The 22,640-nt window shown below is 31.3% G+C and overlaps 1 protein-coding gene across 1 annotated transcript in view; it reads right to left on the bottom strand.

The window, feature by feature from the left end:
* The window catches only part of LOC114330762 (TBC1 domain family member 1), a 537,565-nt gene that overhangs the window by 249,482 nt on the left and 265,443 nt on the right, over positions 1 to 22,640 (bottom strand). The window contains exon 2 of the mRNA XM_050648467.1: positions 15,272 to 15,466. Coding sequence (XP_050504424.1) covers positions 15,272 to 15,466 — 195 coding nt within the window. The remainder of the gene's footprint in view (positions 1 to 15,271; positions 15,467 to 22,640) is intronic.

The following is a 22,640-nucleotide window of genomic DNA, read 5'->3' as shown; positions in this document are numbered from 1 at the left end:
AGTGTAAGTCGTTTTAATATGCAGCAAATACCCGTCAAGGAATGTACAATACTCAATGTACAATAATCACAGAGGTATATTTTCTTCCGTCATGCCCAACTGTAATGCGTTAGAGGGAATTCTATAATATGTGACGCACTGCAAAAAGGTTTGGAATCATATATATGTACACATGTTATAATTCTTACTAATTCAAAACAAAGTGCTTCTCACCATGTTTCAAGGATTATACTAATACTGCCCACCGATAAGATTCTGAAGCTCTTGCCTAGTGTCATGTTTAAGGTAACTGTAATGGCAATCACGTTATTACCTTAAAAATACTTGACGTTTCCATGTCCACTCCGGAAATCGTTTTCAAGGAAAACTTAAAGTTCTCGTTGGAACTTTACCGCGCTGACAGATGGGACGTGAATTATAAATTGTAAAATTCCCTCATCTTCCTTAGTCTCAGCATCCGTTATGGCTTGCAAATTGTAGAAGCCTCGAAGGTGTTACCAGAGTAGATTCCCATTGTTTTCAGTCTGGTAGGATGTAGAATAACATTTTTGGATGTTGTTTTATGTGCTATTAGATTGAAAACTTAGTTTTTGATAGCAGTTGCCGCTAGGGCATCCCTGCCATTTCGTTCGTTGCAATCCGTGACTGCACGCCGGGGTTTGTCCTAGTTGGGTCAGAGAGAGCAGTATATATGCCTCCTGATGAGAGACTAATAAATTTCGAAACCGGTAGAGGTGCTTGCTGCACTATCTGATTGAACTAGGATAATGATACGGCTGTAGTTTCGTGTTGCAGCGAAATTGAAAATGGTTACTAATTTTTAAAACTTAAAGATAATTGTGTTTAAAGCTGTGTATAACCGCCCATTGTTGTTGTTGAGGTTAGGTTATATCAGTCAACAAAATAGAGGTTTAAATGTGGTTGCCGTGATGGTTGTAGGTAACAGCCAGCATTGGCTGGAGACATAATAAGGTTGGATGTTAGTGGTGTGCTGGTGTGATGTTGGGATGGAGACAAATCACAGTTATGCAAACATGTCTGGGGCAATGAATACATACCAGAGTGGAAAGATGCATCAATAACCATAAAGGAACAGACATAAAAAAGAGAAAAATTAAAGAAGCAGCTCTCATCCTACTAAATGAAGAAAAATGTGTAGCAAATCCGTCAGCAGAATGCAGCAGACTTGGTTGTTAATAGGGAACTTGCATAAAATTTTAAATTCGAAAAAAATGGTATAAATCACAACAGAACATAATTTAGAACCTGTATCAAAAATAAAAAAGTTTTGTTTGTCTTTCGTTTGGCCCCTAAAGACGACTAAAAATTCAACTTATACCAGCCACCCCAAAACGCGTCGTCACGTCACGGGGTTGTATGTTTACATCCTACACCAATTTAGGCTATTGATTATATTCAAAATAAGATAGCTAAAAGGAACTACAACGTTAACGGGGTTTTATTATTTCATATGGTCAATGGCCATCTATATATGAAAAAACCGCGGAGTGCTACCATTTAAAGGGGTGAGTTTTTGAGAAATGGGTGAATTAGTCGCTGGGCACAGGTTACATTAGGGTGAGTTCTATGCACTTTTGGTACAAACATATCTACATAAAAATTGTTCCTGGTTAAATTTCCTATCTAAATATTGCTTTTTAAAGTTAATGATACTTTTTTTTACAAAAATATATTCAAAAGAAAAAGCACAAAGAAAAGCAAAAGAAAGAAATTTTGTTTTTCGTCCCATAACTTTTATCCACGAGGATATAGGTATAGACATTGCTTTACAGAAAAAAAATCTACATATTTTTTCTTTAAAATGTTGTTTATTAGAGGTAATTAGGATTTATAGTTTTCGAAATATAATTTTTCAAAGTTCGCCACTCACAGCAGTTTTGGGCAATTTTTCTTGTTATTTCGCAAATATTGTTCTGTAACTTTTTTCTACGTAACTTTAGGTATATGCAATGGTACATGTAAGAGGAATAGAAATCAATTACCTTTAAAATGGTCTACTGTATAACGTTGTACGACTTTTTTTAAAGAGATTATGGTTTTTCAAACTTTTATACTTTTAACGATTTTTTATGATATAATATAAAAATAAAATAATATTATTATATAATATATAATATATTATATATTATATAATATTATATTATATATAGTATATATAATATAATATTATATTATATATTATATAATACCTGATATAAAAAAATTTTTAATTTTTTACAATTATTTTTGAAATTTCTCATTCTAACTTTTCTTTCTTGTACATGAATATACTAAATGTTACTCAATAAAGAGGGCTTACTTTCTGTTCTTTAAAATGGTGTATCATCTATATTTAAATATGTAATGGAAACCGAGTGATTTTTTGATATTTTTTTACCTGTATTATTTAAAATTATTTCTTTTACAAAAATTACATAAACATTAGTCTTAGAAAACATCACTTTAGTTAAATTTATTTAAACGTTGACATTTAAAAAATTTTCAAAATCAAAGTCCATCTCTTCGTTAGCATTAACTTCAATATCTTCCTCTGACACTTGTTATCTTAGAGTTCCCACAATTAGTACCCATGCACATGCACCCTTTGCAGAATATTGAACAACTAATTCCTATCTTCCTACAACCGCAGTTTTTTGTACATCATTTGGTACATTTACATGCTATTTTTTCAAGCAAAGCTTGTGGTGCAGGAGCTTTGACAGTAAATATTGGAATTAATCCATATTTTGAAGTTTGCCCGGCCGAGTCAAGTGGATCCAAAGTATTGCCTATAAAAAATAAGATTCAATCATAACACACAATCACATAAAAAAGGTATAATGAGAAATTTAAAAAATAATCCTAAAATCAAAAATCGTTGCAAGTACTTATTACATTTTGAAAAAGTATATCTTATTCAAAAATAATCCTAGAATTCTTTATAATACACCATTTTAAAGTAAACAGAATAAGTTTTCTTTTTTATTATATAATATATACCTAAATGTAGAAAAAAAAAGTTATAATGGGAAATTTAAAAAATAATCGTAAAAAATATAAAAACTCGTTAAAAGTATAAAGTCTTGAAAAAGATAACCTCTTTAAAAGAAGTCGTACAACATTATACAGTAGAACATTTTAAAGGTAATTGATTTCTATTCCTCTTACATGTACCATTGCATATGCCTAAAGTTACGTAGAAAAAAGTTACAGAACAATATTTGCGAAATAACAAGGAAAACTGCCCAAAATTGCTGTGAGTGGCGAACTTTGAAAAATGATATTTCGAAAACTGTAAATCCTAATGACATTTACCAAACATCATTTTAAAGACAAAATATGTAAGTTTTTTTTCTGTGAAGCAATGTCTATACCTATATCCCCGTGGACAAAAGTTATGGGACAAAAAACAAAATTTCTTTCTTTTGGGTTTCTTTGTGCTTTTTCTTTTGAATATATTTTTGTAAAAAAAAGTATCTTTGACTTTAAAAAGTTATATTTAGATAGGAAATTTGACCAGGAACAATTATTATGTAGACGTGTTTGTACCAAAAGTGCATAGAACTCACCCTAATGTAACCTGTGCCCAGGGACTAATTCACCCATTTCTCTAAAACGCACCCCTTTAAATGGTAGCACTCCGCGGTCTTTTCATATATAGAGATTCATTGACCATATGAAATAATAAAACCCCGTTAACGTTGTAGTTCCTTTCTATAAGTACATAATTAATAGCCTAATTGTACATATAATTTTAAATTAGACATTATAAACGTCAGTAGAAAATACAGTTGTGTGACGTTACAAATGTTTTTGATCGTTTGGACTATTCATAGAAAATTTGTACTTTTATAAAATGGTTTTATTTTCCATAGTAAACGTTCTTTCCTTTCCTTCAAAAACTGTATCAAACTGCAATCTCAAGAAACTGGTATATTTTATTACAATGACATACGATAAATGTCATTAGAATATAAATATTTTTCCTTTATTCCCCGACGACGATCAGGTTAAATACCCAAGTAGGTGGAGGCCAATAAACTAAAGAAGAAGAAGAAGAAGAATATACGTAAATATAACCACAAACTGAACCACACAGTTAAACTCTGACGTCACGGGTCGTTTGAACTATTTTAAGATAAAGAAAACTTTAAATTTGTACTTTTAAGTTATTATGAGTTTTTGAAGCGTGAAATTTTGGAAATCTCATTTTTATACAAAACTGAATATTATTATGTAATAAAAAAAGATGGGCAAGTTCCCTATTCTTAAAAAAGAGGTGAATAAGAAGAACATACCAACAATAGAGGATAAGAACATAATATGAAATACATGTCTCCGATCATACACTATACATATGCAACACTTATTACATAAAAACACAATTTACAACTTTTTAGGTACCTCAAAAACTCATTATTGCGGACACAGAATCACATACATAGAATAGGGAACTTGCACATTTTTTTACTACATAATATTGTTCAGTTTTGTTTAAAAATTAGATTTCCAAAATTTCACGCTTTATGAATATTCTTTTCCTCATGATCATCTTTCAGTGCGTCACAGTTTTTCGATTTCTTTCTAACGCATTAAATTGTTTGTGACAGAAAAAAACTCACGTCGGTGATTACATCTCGTCGGTGACATTTATAACATTTATTCTAGTTATTCTAGTAGTCGATAGATGGCGCCATAATAAAAAAATATATTTTTTTAATTAGATAATAATATTACAAATATAATCTGTATAAATAATTTATAAGAATATAGAAATCAAAGAAAATACCATTTTATAAATGCAAGAAACACATTTGATTTGTTTTTATTCCAAATTGAAAATAAAATGTGACAACTGTCAGATTTAACTAAAATGTCATGTTATAATAAATGTCATAAATGTGTATTATCACGGACTTACCCTTTTTCCTATCATTTGTTACGCACTGAAAAATGCTCATGAAAAGGACAATACCTTAGAAGTACAAGTTTAAAGTATTTGTATTTTAAAATAGTTCAAACTACCTGTGACGTCACATAGTTTAACTTTACGATAATATTTATATTTATGGTTATATTTAAGTGTATTCTTTTCTTCTTCTTTAGTTAATTGGCCTCCACCTACTTGGGTATTTGGCCAGCTCATCGTTGCGGAATAAGGGAAAATATTTATATTCTAATGACATTTATCGTATGTCATTGTAATAATATATACCAGTTTGTTGAGATTGGAGTTTGATACAGTTTTTGAAGAAAAGGAAAGAAGGTTTACTATGGAAAATAAAATAAAACACCATAAGTGTTGTTTAGTGCCATTTTCTAAAAGTACAAGTTTTCTATGGATTTAAAATAGTTCAAACGATCAAACGTATTCTCTACTGATATTTATAATGTCTAATTTAAAATTATATACAATTTTGTTTACTTTGTTGGTGCAGAATGGAAACATACAGGGTAGCGAGAAAGTATGGAAACACGGTGATTTCTCGGAAACCGCTTGAACGATTTTTATAAATTTTGGTGGGTCAAGTGTCCTAATGCGGCCGATATTATAGTGATAATTACATTGTTGTCAAATCTTCTATTTTTCTGGAAATCTAATAAACTTTCTTATTTTAAATGGAACTCCCTGTATATTTTTTGCGTTTTGAAGTCCTTAAGAAATACTGATTATTTTTCATGTTATGTTCCCTATACCTAAATGCCATAATTTCGGAGTTATTGCTACATTTATTAAAAAAAAATTTAACAGATTATACAAATTTATAGAAAATTATAAAAAATTATAATATTAGAAAATTATAGAAAAGAAAGTTGTGACAAATAGAGAGTTACATATGACTTTTGTAGATCTTGAGAAGGCATATGACACAGTCCCGCTAAATAAACTATGGGAAGTCCTAGGCACATCAAACATACATCAAACATTGGTTAGTGCTCTCAAAGATCTATATTACGGTTCAAACTCCCAAATGAAATTCGGAAACCTCTTAGCTGAAAAATTTGCAGTTACTAAGGGTCTCAGACAGGGATGTTGTATCTCTCCGACTTTGTTTAAGATTTATATCTCTGCAGCTCTGAAACAATGGAAAAGGAAAGTTAAAGGAATGGGTATACAATTGAACGATCAGGATTGCATATATACTTTACAGTTTGCAGATGATCAGGTGGTGATCTAAAATGACAAAGACGACATGGAATATACGCTTAGAAAACTAATTGAAGAATACCAGAAATGGCGATTAAATAATAATTTAGAAAAGACAAAATACCTCTCCATTGGCGCTGAAGCAGAACAACTCGATATCGAAGACAATCAAAAAATAAATCCATGTGACGAATATAAATACCTGGGCGTCATCTTCGACCGTAGTGGAAAAGACGAACGAGAAATAGAACATCGAATCATATAAGCACGAAGAGCTATAGCATGTCTAAACGGAGTTCTATGGAGTAAAGAAATATCAAAGAAAAGAAAATGGAACATATATGAGACAATGGTTAAAACTAGCCTACTTTATGGAGCCGAGACATGGAGAATAACGGAGAAATATAAGAAAGAGGTCGAAGCCACTGAAATGGATGCCATCAGAAGATCGATGAGAATATCAAGAGCCGAAAGAATAAGGAATGAAGTAATAAAACAACAAATGGGTGTAGAGGGCACTATAGTTGAGGATATTGATAGAAAACAGCGCATATGGTATGGGCATGTGAGCCGAATGGGGGACGAAAGATTGCCTAAAAAAACTATGATGTGGCAACCCCCAGAGAAGAAAAAACGAGGAAGACCACCACAGAGCTGGAATCGGGCAGTTAGGAAAGCGATTAGCGCTCGAAATCTAAATGAAGACCTAACTCAGGACAGAATACAGTGGCGTTTGGGAGTCGGACAACGTCGTAAGACGTTATGAAACCGAATATATGTATGTACAAATTTATTTTTTGGGTCGGGTAGACATTATTTTAAATTCTTTGGGTTATTGGGAACAAAAAAAATATTTTGTAATTTTCCTCAAAAGTTAATCGATTTCGAGTTATAAACAATTTAAACTTGAAGAAAATCGAAAAATGACGATTTTCAAGGTTCAAAAAGACAAGTAAAAAAATCATTTTTAAAATAACGAAGTGCCTAAATTCAAGCTCAAACCTTGTTCTATCAGATCTCTATAAGAATTTTTGGCATATTTTATTCTAAAACATTGTTTTTTTTTAATTGCTAATAAAGCCCATATGCGAGGACGGGTTATCGGGCTGCATTAACAACTAAACAATAATGTTTTAGAATGAAATAAGACCAAATCACTTATCGGCATCCGATAAAATAAGGTTTGAGCTTGAATTTAGGCACTTCATAGTTTCAAAAATATTATTTTTACTCATGTTTTTGAACCCAGAAAATTGTCATTTTTCGATTTTTTCAGTTTTAATATGTTTATAACTCGGAAACAATTAACTTTTGAGGAAAATTACAAAAGACCTTTTTTGCTCCCAATGACCCAAAGAACCTAAAATAATATCTACCCGGTCCAAAAAATTAATTTGTATAATTTGTTAAATTTTTTTTAATAAATGTAGCAATAACTCCAAATTATGACATTTAGGTATAGGGAATATAACATAAAAAATAATCAGAATTTCTTAAGGACTTCAAAACGCAAAAAACATACAGGGTATTTGATTTAAAATAAGAAAGTTTATTAGATTTACAGAAAAACGGAAAATTTGACAATGTAATTACCACTATAATATCGGTCGTATTTGAATACCCTTACCCACCAAAATTTATAACAATCCTTCAAGCGGTTTCCGAGAAATTACCGTGTTTCCATACTTTCTCGCTACCCTGTATAATCATATGACATCAGGACATCACGACGCGTTTTGGGCTAGGTGCAATAATTTGAATTTAGAATCGCCTTTAGGGGCCAAACGGAAAAACAAAAACAACTTTTTTATCATTGATACATTTTTAAATTATGTTCCGTTGTGGTTTATTATAAAAAAAAATTTCGAATTTAAAATTGTATGCAAGTTCCCTATTATTGCACAAAATACGCAGAATAATCAGAGTATTATTTGATGTATCATACGTCATAGGGCATAAAATCATCCACTTTCATATTTTTTCAGTCAAAGCTGGCTGTAACCTACCACCATCAATATAATTACATTTTTAAACCTCGATTTTGTTGAGTGATATAACATGACCTCAATAACAACAATTGGCGGTTAGACACAGCTTTTAACAAAATTATCTTAAATCTTTTTTAAAAACGATTTCCGGAATGAAATTAAAACATCAAGTTATTTTTATGGAATAATGCAGTTACCATTGCAACCAAACTGTTGCTAATCCTATATACAGTTGAGTCCAGGATTCTTTACCGTGCGTCATTAATACCTGGCGAGATAAAACACATACTTTTTATCTAACATCAATGTTTTTCACGCATGAAACTAAAGACAAACCAGCTACCGCCGGTTATTAAGTAAAGACGCATGTTATATTTTTATGAATGCTCTAGACTCAGTACATCGAAAAAAGATAGGTATCAAAAAATACGATTCGGGACGTTTTCAGATTTTAAGTACAATTTGTGACGCTTCTTGTTTGTTTACTTACTTGTCACTGTCAGTTTGTTGTAATTTTGCTGTTTTTTGTCGTGTTTTTGCATTTAGAAGTTATTTATATAACACAAACAATTATTGTCACAACTAATTTTATATTGGAGTTTGAAATTTTATGGTAAGTGTATTTTATTTTGTTATTAATTTACATACAAAGTTAGCCTCATTCACAGTTTAGGAATGGTTTTGTTTAAGGCTATGGGTACATATTTCGCAAATATTTTACGTGTATCCCTAGTTTTTCTGTCTTTACACGGCAAATTACGTGTAGCAAAATTCACACTGGTATGGATATGTAAACATTACTAGAATGTCATTCTACTTGAAAATGTCATCATTAATTTAAAGAGATGGCTTTTGAATGTTCTTGGATAACTGTTATTTTTATAATAGCAAATTATTAATTCAGTTAATAAATGTGATAATTTTTTCACTAACTATGTATTTAGTGGAGTCACTGAAGGTGGATATGAGCAATTACCTCCGATTTCGTTGAACCTCCATCGATTTGCATGAAAATTGGTGAGTGGTTAGAGGATATCTCAAGGAACAAAGGTGACATGGTGCCAACTTGCGCTTTTACCCTGGGGGTGGATGCCACCCCTTCTCGGGGGTAAAAATGATTTTATTAAAAATAACCCCATAATTCGATAGAGGGACAAATTTCAAGCAAAATTTGTTATATAAAGTTATTAAAATAAATCAAAACTTTTTGAGTTATTAAAGATCAAAGATTTTAATGTTTCTTGAGAAAAATGCATGTTTTTAACCAATTTTTCATCAATAACTCAAAAAGTGTAAGTTTTTACAAAAAAGTTATTATTATCAAAATTGAAGCTAATACAAAATGAAATAAATCCCTCACTAGAAAAACCTTTTAATGTTAACTAAAAGTGAGTTATAGGTAATTGAATGTATATTTTTTTAGGCGAGTAAAGAACTCCAAGTATTCAAGCTGAAATAACAGGAAATTGATACATTTTATAACATAAACTTATTAAACATTTGTCAAAATACTTAAAAATATCTGTCAAATGGGCCTCCGAACATGTTAATAGCGTTAAAATTTATGCTCCAAAATTTTTTCAAAATTTATCTTTAAAAATTTTTTCCAAAAAATGTTTTTTTTTTTTTTAATAACTCCATTCGTGTTTACGATATCAGGTTCAGCTAAAAACTGTGTGAAAGTTAATTCCAAGTGCTATTTATCCACGTTGAAGCTAATTTTTTAAACCCCTTACTTAAAAAAAAATAAAAGGTTAAATGACCCCGGTTGCATGGTTCCCACAGCAAAATTCAATATTTAAACGTTTCTATCTCGGTTATTTTTTACCCTATAGAAATAGTAAGAATTTGGTTATATATAATTTTTTACGTATATTGAGTATTTTTGAAGTTATTATCAAAAGAATATGAAAATTACAATAGTTTTAAAAATTATGATTTTTTTAAATTATATATTTTTTTCAAAAATATGCATTTTAAACCTGTCAAAGATATGGAAAAAATAACTTATGCTAATATAAAGACGTTCTTGTAAGGATTACTATAAATTTTAATTTTTGTGGAAATGGCGTATCTTTTGTTTTTCGCTTTTTACTAAAAAATTCGAAACGGTTCTTTTATTTTTATTATAACTTGCTTAATTTTAACGCTATTACCTTATTCTAAAGCTCATTTTTGATAGGTATTCCAAAGTACTTTGACAAATGTTTAGCAGGAATATTTTATACATTGCATCGTTTTCCCGTTATTTAAGCTTGAATACTTAGATTTGAGTACTCGTCGAAAAAAATACACATTCAATTGCCAATAACTCACATTGAACTAACATTAGTTTAGTTCTTTATGTAAATAATGTATTAAATTTTTTATTATCTTCAATTCCAGTAGTAATAACTTTTTTTGTAAAAGCTTATAGTCTATGATTTATACGTGAAAAACCGATTTAAAACATGCATTTTTTTACGAAAAAATAAAATCTTTGGTCTTTAATAACTCCAAAAGTGTTGATTTATTTTAATAACTTTATATAACAAATTTTGCTTATAAGTTGTCCCTCTATGGGCTTATGGTATTATTTTTAATAAAATAATTTTCACCCCCGAGAAGGGGTGGCATCCACCCCCAGGGTAAAAGCGCAAGTTGGCATCATGTCACCTTTGTTCCTTGAGGTATCCTCTAATTACTCACCAATTTTCATGAAAATCGATGGAGGTTCAACGAAATCGGAGGTTAAAACCTTCAGTGACTGCACTAATTCAGTGATTGTAATAATTTATTTGTACAACAAAAACTAATACTCAATCGATAAAAGAGAAAAAGTGTTAAAGTGATTTTTTAATAATATATTGTTATGGAACGCTTACAATTTTTAACATCTTTAACAACAAAATACTTGGATCACAGAATATATTATCCTGATGTATTCTCTGCTTGGATCTTCCACAAACAATACACAATAAATAACTTTTTATTAAGTTCACATCTTAAATCAATTATTTATCAAATACACTATATTATATCAATAATGTTTATTCAATACCTCAAAATATTCCCGATGCAATGTCAAATATTTAAAATTGTCACTGATTGTCAGTGTCTGACTGACAATATATGCTGACGATATTATATTCGGCTGAGTGCGTTGTAAGACAAAGATAGATTTGGAAAATATTACCACGGCATTGTGTTCATTTTTTTCGAATCCTGAAAAAACCAATAAATATTTTTGAAAAATTTAAACGCAGAATGAAACATTAAATTATTACCGAGGGCCGAAAGTCCCTTAGAATAAATAAAAAGTTTATTTTGAATGAGATATTTGAAATTAAAAATCACATAAAATTTTCTCTTAGTTTTTCACCCCTGTAACTTATTAAAATAAACATTATAGAAGTTCTCAGGGACTTTTGGCCCTCGCTAATAACGTAATCTTTCATTCTGCGTTTAAATTTTTCAAAAATACTTATTAGTTTTCTCAGGATTCGAAAAAGATGAATCCCTATTTGAATAGCATTGCAGCCGAAAATACGTACCGATCCTCTTAAGTTTCCGCAAAAGTTAAATAAATAACAAAAAGAAAATATTTTTTTGTCAATTATTTATATTATAACAAATATTTAATATCACTAATGATATTAAAAGAATTTATTAAGCAACTTCAAAAACGTAGCTGTAATTCTGTACAAAAACTTTAAACAAAGCTAATATTTTACATTCTATTTATTTAATAACGTCAAATTTTATAATATAATCCGTGATCGGAGCCGTAGCCATGTTCTGTCACTTGCTGTTGCGTGAAACAGATTTCCGACTTATTTCGTATGCTTTAAATGATTACGCACGGGTAAAGAATCATGGACTCAACTGTAAACATGACATTTTTAATGTCCATATAATTTAATTATATTTAGAAAAATTATGGTATTTTATAATGTTTCGTCGTGCCTTTTTGTATGCAATTTTTATTTACTATATTAATTAGTATTAATAAATAATTATTAAAATAAATTATTATTACACTTTTATTCATTTTATTATGTTTCCTTTACATTCCCTGGTTCTTAATGTATGCTGATGACGTAGTGCTAGATGTAGACTTAGTAGGACAAGAACAGAGTATTATTAGGAATGTTTAGTTAAAGATAAAGTTATAGAAATAAAATAATAAGCTTGAATGGTGAAATTATTATGAAAAGTAATAATTTTCAGTACCTACAGTTGAGTCCAGGGTTCTTTACCCGTGCGTCATTAATACCTGCCGAGATAAAACACATACTTTTTATCTGGCATCATTGTCTTCCACGCATGAAACTAAAGACAAACCAGCTACGGTCTGTTATTAAGTAAAGACACATGTTATTTTTATAAACGCTCTAGCATCAGTACATCGAAAAGAGATAGGTACAAAAAAGATGCTTGGGACGCTTTAAGATTTTAAGTAGAATTTGTGACTTTTCTGGTTTGTTTACTTTTCACTGTCAGTTTGTTGGATTTTTTGCTGTTTATTGTCCTCTTTTTGCATTTAGAAGTTATTTATATTAAACCAACTAAACCAACAGTTTTTTTCACAACTAATTTTATACTGGAGTTTGAAATTTTATGGTAAATATATTTTATTTTGCCATTAATTTACATACATCATTCAAAGTTGTTGAGGAATGGTTTTGTCTAAATTTCCGTAAAAGGAAATAAATAACAAAAAGAAAATATTTTATTTTCAAATATGTACATTGTAACAAATATTTAATATCACTAATGATATTAAAATATAAATGTATTAAGCTACTTCAAATGTAGCTGTAATTCTGCACCAAAATTTTAAATTATATTTATTTTATAATAGTCTGTTTTTAACGGTAAAATATTGCAAAATCTCTAAATTTTAAAGAACCGCTTGGACTGACATGAAATTTGGCATACACATAGCTAACAAGTCAAAGAAAAAAAGTGATATTGTGCCGATATGTGCTTTTGCCCTGGGGGTGGTTTTCACCCCCTCTTGAGGGTGAAAAAATATTCGTCCAAAGAAAGTCAGGAAATGGATAAACTGGCTAATTTTAAGTAACTTTTGTTCTATAGAGATTTTTCACTAAGTCAATACTTTTCGAGTTATTTGGCAGTGAATATGTTCATTTTTTCAACAAAATAACCACGTTTTAGACGGTTTTTCGCAAATAACTCAAATACTAAGTATTTTGTTGAAAAAACATTCCTAACAAAAATATAGCCTGTAAAAAATTTTAAAAAATGGTGTATATATCACGTCTCTACACCTAGTAGAAGCAGAGTTATAGCTAATAAAAAATAGGTTCATATTCGTCAAATTCCAAATGGAATACTTTAACGTGAAATAACCAAAAATGAAGCAAATTTCGGGGAAAACTCATTACAACTTATTTAAAGTGTTTAAAAAAGCTTCATTTTTGTTTTATAAAAAAATTTCTAGCATCAAAATTAAACAAGTTACGATCAAAATAAAGTTAGTCCCTTTTTGTTTTGGTAAAAAAATCGAGAAAATCACCCCCTAATTAGTATCTTAAATGAACTTAATCGTTACGACTTCACAAGTTTCTTGACTCGTGTATATATTGTTTATATGATCTGTAAGTTTCATCGGTTCAAAGTCCTTATTATTGAAAGGGCTGTAGTTAAAAGGGGTTGAACGAGTCACTGATCACGAATGTATGCAAATTTAGAAACACCCAATCTTAATCAATTTTTGTCTAACAGAAAAACAAAAAAATACATGATATTCAGAAAAGCAAATCTGACTTTTTTTTGTTTTTCGAGATTTTTGGTATCTCTAACAAATTTTAAGTTATTTTGAAAAAAAGCATATTTTTCAAAATTTAAGTTTTTAAAAATTTTACTTTTAAACCAAATTTTTTCAAAAATAAGCACTTTGAATCGATGAAACTTAGAGATCATATAAACACAACATAAGTAAAATAATTTGTGGAGCGGTAACGATTAATTTCATTTAAGTTGCTAATTAGGGGGTGGTCTTCCCGATTTTTTTTTGCAAAAACAAAAGGGACCAACTTTATGTTGAGCGCAACTTGCTTAAATTTAATGCTAGAAACTTTTTGTAAAAACAGAAATAAAGCTTTTTTTAAAACACTTTAAAAAATTTATAAGGGGTTTTCCCCAAAAAGTGCTTAATTTTTTGGATATTTCACGTCGAAATATTCTAATTGAAATTTGGTGAATTTGAATCTATATTTCATTGGCTATAACTCTGGTTTTACGAGATCCAGGGACCTAACGCGTACACCATTTTTTTTTTACTTTTTTATAAGCTATATTTTTGCTAAGAACGTTTTTTTCGACAAAATACTTACTTTTTGAGTTATTTGCGAAAAACCGTCTAAAAATGTGGTTATTTTGTTGAAAAATGAACATATTCACTCGCAAATAACTCGAAAAGTGTTGACTTGGCGAAAAAGCTCTATAGAACAAAAGTTACTTAAAATTAGTCAGTTTACCCATTTCCAGACTTATTTTGGACACATATTTTTTCACCCCCAAGAGGGGGTGAATGTCACCCCCAGGGCAAAAGCACACATCGGCACAATATTACTTTTTTTCTTTGACATGTAAGCTATACGTATGCCAAATTTCATGTCAATCCAAGCGGTTCTTTAAAATTTAGAGCAAAAACCGTGAAAGAATGGACTATAACGTCAAATTTTATAATATAATCCGTGATCGTGGCAGCCACTTTCTGTCACTTGCTGTTGCTTGGAATAGATTTCCGACTTATTTCGTATGCTTTAAATGGTGACGCACGGGCGCCGCACGGGTGAAGCATTCTACTTCTATTCTGTTTCATATTTCCTCTGCTCTTATTCTATCCTACTTGGTGATTTGTTATCATCTGACGCCTTTTCATAAACTCCAATTCAACTGTTTGTATTTTATTTCGGATTTATTTTAATTAGGAAATCAGTCAGTTTCACAAACGTTTTGGCACATGCCACATACAAATTTGAGACAGACGCATTTCAGTACTGTTTATTTTGCCGCATACCGTAGATAATTAACACAAGTAACCATTAAAAATAAATAATAAAATAGATATTAATAACTAATAAGAATAAGATAAATAGAAATATTAATTTAATTTTATACTTACATCTAGCACTTGTTTGGCAACAAAAAGGTAACAATACAGTAGTTTTTCTTGTTCATCTTTTAAAAGGTATAAAAATGTGCATGGATCTAAGTCAGCTTGGGAAAACCTTGTCATTAACGAAACCTTATGGGAAAACTGTAGCTCAAAATCTTGATTGTAGGCTTGAATAATTCCCTCTTCCACACCTATGCTTAGCTGAAATAAAAAAAAACTCATAAGATAACTATATTAAGACACAATTTATAAAAGAACTAAAATTGTCCTAAATAATTTTTGGGTATTACAAAAAATCAGTTGATAATACAAAATATGTAAATATGTATGTGTACGGATGTCCCAAATTAGTATGTTTTGTAGGGTATACCGAAAACTAGAGAAGAGAAAAAAAAATAGTTGAGATGCCTTTAATTTTTTTCGTTGAAGTAACGATTACCATTCAAATAATCAATATTTTACCATATTAGAGAGATACAAGGCCATTATTGAAATATTTGAAATCGGTAGATTTCGGTATATTTGAAATAGATCTTCTATATTAAGGTGGTATGACACAATGTTAAAATTTATATAGTTTTTAGATACAGTTACCGTCACTATTTCAAAACCAATCTTCAACTTAGGGGTATGTACGTGAACTGTAGACTTTCTATTTTAATAGTATCTAGTTAAAATTTCCAAAGAAAGCAGTATATTTTTTATAACTGTACATAAAGGAGTCCATGTCATAACTTACTTAGTAACTTGCTATAAAAATTCGTTTTGCATAATAATTTTTGAACTTGGGTGGAAAATAACTACCAGAAACGATTAACTATGCAAAAAGCTTTATTTTAAACAAAATTTCATTGTCCATACTGCCATAATTTTTAAATTAACTGTACCTAAAAGTAAAAATTTTAGTTAAAAGCTGCAATCTGGGGATTTTGTTGAAATTACAGCAATAAGTTGGCATTTTTCTAGTGATAAATTAGTTCCGCTGTCACTTAATAGATGAGAAGATGAGTTCACGTGTCATTTAGTAGATGGCAGCAGTGATGTATTAAATGGAGACAGATGCGCGTTTGCCGGATTTTAAGAAAATCTACAAACAATTGAAAACGAGTTTTGTAACCACGGAAATACGATGAATCACGCGGTTTTGTTTAGAAAAGTGGCCCCACCCCCTCCCAGTACGCATTTTGGACCTTGTTTGACTTTCACTTTCAATCATGATTGTATAACGTCACAGTGTCTTAACAATACAAATATACATTTTTTATGCTTGAAACCGTGACGTTATACGAATGGTTGAAAGTTAAACGAGGTTCAAAATGACTCAAAGTGTTTACTGGGGGATTATACTAGTTTTGACATAATACATAAATAACATAAGTAAGCTCTAGTATGTTATGTGGGGCGGATCTAAAAACAATTTCAGTTTTATTCACTTTCTGGCAAATTTAATTTTTATAGGGCCGCAAATAATGCATTGTTCGGATACAATTAGCGTCTCTTTGTAAAGACGATGACGTCGACATTTTTACACACATTACACATGCCAATGGCCATTAGTATTTGTTGAGGCATTATCCTAATAAAAAAATTGTAGACAAAACAATATTGTATAATCATTGATTAATTTATGTCAAATATTTCCGTAAGTGAAAAAAAATATTGAAATTTACTGGAGTAATAATTAGATAAACCGATATGCAGACGATACAGTTGTGGTTATTAGCAGTATCGACAGGCCTGTCATACCCGGGTACCTACAAAGAGCGAGTGAAAAAAGAGATTTTAACCATCAACATAAATAAAACAAAAATGGACACTGGTGAGCAAAACTCAAAAACCTGCCAGACAATTGAAAATAAAAAACCAATTCAACACGTAGAAGTATATGTATACCTTGGAACAGTCGTCAACTAGAAATGGGATCAAACAACCGAAATACGATGTAGAATTGAAAAGGCCAGAGCTACATTTAACATGAGAAATATATTCAATCATTGCGACATATCTGTCACACTAAAAATACGGCTGCTAAAATGCTATGTATTTCCAGTCTTGTTGTATGGAGCAGAGACCTGGACAATAACGGAAACATTATCGAAAAGGCTAGAGGTATTCGAAATGTGGGTGTACCGACTTATCCTCAAAATGTCCTGGACGACTCAAGACCCCGTCTCACCATCAAATAATTGACAGTTATTTGATCAAACTTGACAGTTAGTGACACAAAGTGACAGTTAGTATGTATAGTTTGTGTCACTAGTCAAGTTTGACTGTCAAGTTTGATCAAATAACTGTCAATTATTTGATGGTGAGACGGGGCCTTTACACTACCAACGTAGAGGTATTGCGCTGAGGAGAAAACAAAAATGAGAAATCTGTTTCACAATAGAAACGGAAACCTGAATACCTCGTACATATTATGAGACATGATAAATATCGTATACTGCCACTGACAATACAGAGTAAAATAGAGAGCAAACGTGGACCCAGAAGAAGAAGACACTCATGGCTTCAAAACTTACGCCAATGGTTTGGACTAACGTGCCAATGTCCGCAACGGACGAGGCACATGAAGAAGAAGAAGAAGAATTTAAAATGAGATATTCTTCTTCTCACGGTGCTTATTCGTTCCGAATGTTGGCGATCAGCATGGCTATCCTAACTTTGCATGCTGCTATTCGGAATAGTCTGTTTGTCGATGTAGGTATTGAACCAGTTTCTCAGATATATTCTTCTTCTCCCTGGTCCTCTCTTCCCAATACCTTGCCCTGAAGAATGAGTAGCGGCAATCTCTATTCATTCCTCATAACATGGCCAAGATATTCTACTTTGCGCTCTTTGATAATAATGTGTGTTAATAATCTCGCATTCCTTGCCCATTCTACGTAAGACCTCAACATTAGTCACACGACCCATCCACGAAATTCTTAAAATGCGACTGTAATACCACATCTTGAATGCCTTGAGTTTTCTTAAAGAAGTTTCGGAAAGAGTCCAGGCTTCTACTCAGTATAATAATCTAGAAAATACATAGGATCTGATAATAGAAATTTTGTTAACAAGTGGTAAATGTGACTTCTGAAACGAGACTTCATCATTATGAACGCTGATCTCGCTTTTCCTATGCGTTGTTTTATTTCACTAGAGTGGTCTCATTGACTGTTTATGTAGGTACCAGGGTATGTGTAGCTGTCCACTCTGTCAATTGGTTGTTGGTTAACCAAAAGCCGTGTATGTAATATATTTCGCTCTTAATGACTACCATTACTTTCTTTTTTTTTCGTATTGAAATTCCATGTTCACTACTTATGTCTTATATGCGCGACATTATTCTTTGCAAATCATCTAGGCTATCTGCAAAAACTACTGCGTCGTCGGCATATCTAATGTTGTTTAGATCTATCATCTAATCCAGTTTCCTCCAAGATAATTTATGAGTATGTGCAGCTTATCATGTTGTACTCTATCAAACGCCTTTTTGTAGTCGATAAAACAAATATATAGCACTTAGACAGTCAATAGAGCCTCTCGGGTGCCTAAGGGCAAGGCATTGCGGAATCAAATCTTTGTCCGTGATACTTGTTCTTCGCATTTTTTATATAGGTATTCTGCAGTATATTACTTTTAAAAATGTTTTAAGTGGTTCATTAGGCTAATTATTATTCTGCCTCGCATGTTGAAATGAGAAATGAAATGAAAATGTGAAATTTTCCGAGGAAAAAACTTTCCCTGTTGAAAAAACATTCAATATGAAAAAAGTTATTGTAGTGACTCTGTTTTTCAATTGACTTACGTATTTTACATTTATTAAAAATACTAATTTTATACTCGATCTTCATTCTGAGAATTAGCATAATTCTTTTTTGGTCATTTAGATAGGCACTTACTTGTATTTCAAATAATTGCAAATTTCTTTAGTTTGAAATAAATCCTTTTGAGCAGGTAAAGAATTACGAATTGCCGTATAATACAATATTAAATAATAAACTATATCCAAATGAATGAACGTTTAGTATCTATTAATGAGAATTTACCCTAGGCAGGTAAAGAAAGGATTAACAACTGTCGTCTGTAAATACAAAGTACGATTAAGATCGAGATGTGCCGAGCCTAAGTTGCAATACATGGCATCAATGCGGTGTCGTTCAGAGAACTAAATTTAATAATAAAATATATGTACGTGCTGCCATCTATTCAAAGAACTGTTAAACGTTAGTTTAAAAATTGGCCACCTATTTTGACCATAGCGTACTAATACCCCCTTAAGAAAAAATTTTAAAAACTTTATGGGAACTTTAAAGAAAAGTAAAATTCGTATAACCTTCTGCTTAGATCTAGTATTAGGTTTTCAGGTGGGGCAAACGCCCCTTCAATGACTTAACGTCTGGAATAGTCGCTAAGCTCCGGCCGCTGCACTTATTGGCGATATTGGAACTTTTGAAAGATATAATGAAGGTTTCAGTGGCGTACAAAAAAAATTTAGGGGGCTTAATGAGGAAATATTATTATTTGTATGTTTTATATGAGATACCTTATGTATTTCAAAATTTTTTGTTCGCATTTTTAATTCTTTTTCACCTAATATGATATTTAATGTATTTTCACTTGTTGGAGCTTATCTACAAATAAAATGTTTATAGTTAACGTCATGTTAAACGCAGTAAAAATATAACACTCGGTAACGCATTTAAACTTTTCAGTATGATATCATGGAAAAAATGGCATGGAAAAAATACAATAGCACAAGAGAGTATCAAGATAAAAAATAATACCAAAAACACAGAAAGATAGTGAAAGAACTAATAAGAAAGGAAAAAAAGAGAGTTGGAAGAAAGTCGGTGAATCACTAAACCCAAAATTACAGAGACAACAACAGATGCTTCTGGAATAAAATAAGGAATCTAAGAGGAAAGAAAAGAAAAGGACTCAGAGGAGTAAAAGACAAAAACAACAAACTAAAGACAATTACCACAGCAATACTAGAGGTGTGGAGAGAATATTATGGAGAGAAATATATGGGCGAGGAAAGTGAAGAAATAGAGACAGATTGAACCATAGAACAGACAGCAGCGGACGAAAACCAAATGAAAGAAATAAGTACAGAAAAATTGGAAGAAGGGAAGACGAGTAAAAATAGGAAAAGCGAGCGGAGCAGATAAAATTGATCCCGAAATGATAAAATGGATAGGGAAAGAAGAAAAGAAGTGGTTGCTGGAAATAATGAGAGAAGCATGGAGAACAAACAAAATGCCGAGAGAGTGGGAAGAAAACTTACTGATCCCAATTCACAAAAAAGGAGAAGAATCCAACTGTGGAAACTATAGAGATATGTGCCTCTCATTAGTAGTGTTCAAGCTCTAAACAATAATAATAGAAAGAAAATTAAGAACAGAGCTGGAAGAAAAACTTGAAGTCGAACAAACAGCATTCAGAGCCAAAAGACAAACAGTTGACAACATAAGCATACTACGAAATATAATAGAAAAAAATAATGATCGGGGAACAAACATATATAAGTATAACCTTCATAGACCTTAAAGCAGCGTTCGACTCAATAGACCGGAAAGTATTGTGGAATACTATGGAGGAGCTGGGAATACCGAGGAAACTATTAGAGATAATTAAAAGTACGTACAGTAGAGTGGTGGAAAAGTACAAATGGGAGGTAGCAGATCGCTAGAATTTAGGATGAACAAGAGGATAAAACAGGGAGATAGCCTAAGCCCACTCCTATTCGTCATAATTATGGATAAATTATTTAAAAATGTAAAAATAAGGACAAATCACTTAAAAACAATAATAGGCTACGTACACTTAACACCAGTTATGATAGAAGGATTACTGTATGCGGACGACGTCGTTCTCATAGTAGACAACCCGAGAAAGATGCAACGACTATTGATGTATGGACTGAGGAAGTAGAGAACATGAAATTAGAAATAAACATCAGCAAATGCAAGACGATGAAAATAGGTCAGCAGGAGATTGGAGGCGAAACACGAAACAGGCGAGTGTTCTGTAGAGGATAAGAATTGGAGAAGGTGACGGCCTACGAGTACTTGGGCACGATAATATCAAATGACGGAAAGCTAGACCTAGAAATTGCAAACAGGACAAAGTAAGCTACGAAAATATAGTATGCGATTAATAATACGATACTGGGAAAAGGGGAAATCGGCCAGAAAACAAAAATACATGTATATAATACAATCACAGTACCAACTCTTCTATATGCAAGCAAAAAATGAGTCACAAATAAAAGACATGAAAGCGCTATAAATGCAGCAGAAATGAAGCAGCTGAGAAAAATAGCTAGAAAGGCAGACAGGGAAAGCAACGAAAACATCAGAAACGTGCTAAGCCAGGAACAAATGAGAAAAAAATTTAAAAAAGAAAACTGAATTGGTTTGGACATATAACTAGGATGAACGAGAACAGAGTAGTAAAGAAGGTGGCAGATTCCAAAAGACAGGAAAAAAGAAGAAGGGGTAGACCTAGAAAGGGGTGGTTGGAGCAAATCGAGGAAATCGAGACAAAGAGAGATAAACAGTGCAACAGATGAAGGAAATGGCAGGAGACCGGAAGGCGTGGAAGAAATGGGTAAAATATAGATAGGTGATACCAAAGTCCGACGCAATTATAGGGCATAAGGACAACGAGAAGAAGAGTATGATATCAACATTTGACAGTTTTATTTGGCGGAAATAAAATCAGTACAAAAATATCTTGAAAATAAAGCAAATTCTTCATTGTTCAAAGTGAGTTATTACATATTTGTAAGTTATTGATTCCACAATGGAAGGCGATGGTCGAGCTGGGCGTACTCAAGAAACTAGCTGCGGTATCCCAAATCTGTACCGTGGAGGTAAACAGTCGTAACTCCACTTTTTGCTGAAATGGAGTTATTACCACGCTCTTGTTGTCAGATTTTCATAGCATATTGTGGCAAAAAATCGTACATCGTACTATATTAGATAGTATGCTTTCGTATGCGGTAGTGGTAAACAATCGTAGCTCCATTTTTATATTAAATGGTATTTTGAGGGTGTTAAAACGGGATAATGAAAAACAAGAGTTCTTTTTTTTCCAAACATTGTGATTTGATTTTTGCATTTTTAAATACGGAATATACTATTTTTGTAATCACTTACGATTTTTATTTTGCATATTACCTGTTTAAAGACATAGAGGTAAAAAGTCGTAACTCCCATTATTATACATCAGGTAAATAATTTCTTAAAAATACTAATACCCAGTAATATATTTGCATTTACATATTATAATATACCAATAATGTTGAATTCGACGTAATGGAAATAAATTTTTTTTATAGTTTATTGACTAGTCTGTATGTTTTGCGCTTTCTTGCAAATGT

This window comes from Diabrotica virgifera, chromosome 4, assembly GCF_917563875.1.
Source record: "Diabrotica virgifera virgifera chromosome 4, PGI_DIABVI_V3a".
NCBI lineage: Eukaryota > Metazoa > Arthropoda > Insecta > Coleoptera > Chrysomelidae > Diabrotica > Diabrotica virgifera.
Note: the sequence above shows the minus strand (reverse complement) of the source record. Positions and strands in the feature narration are given on the sequence as shown.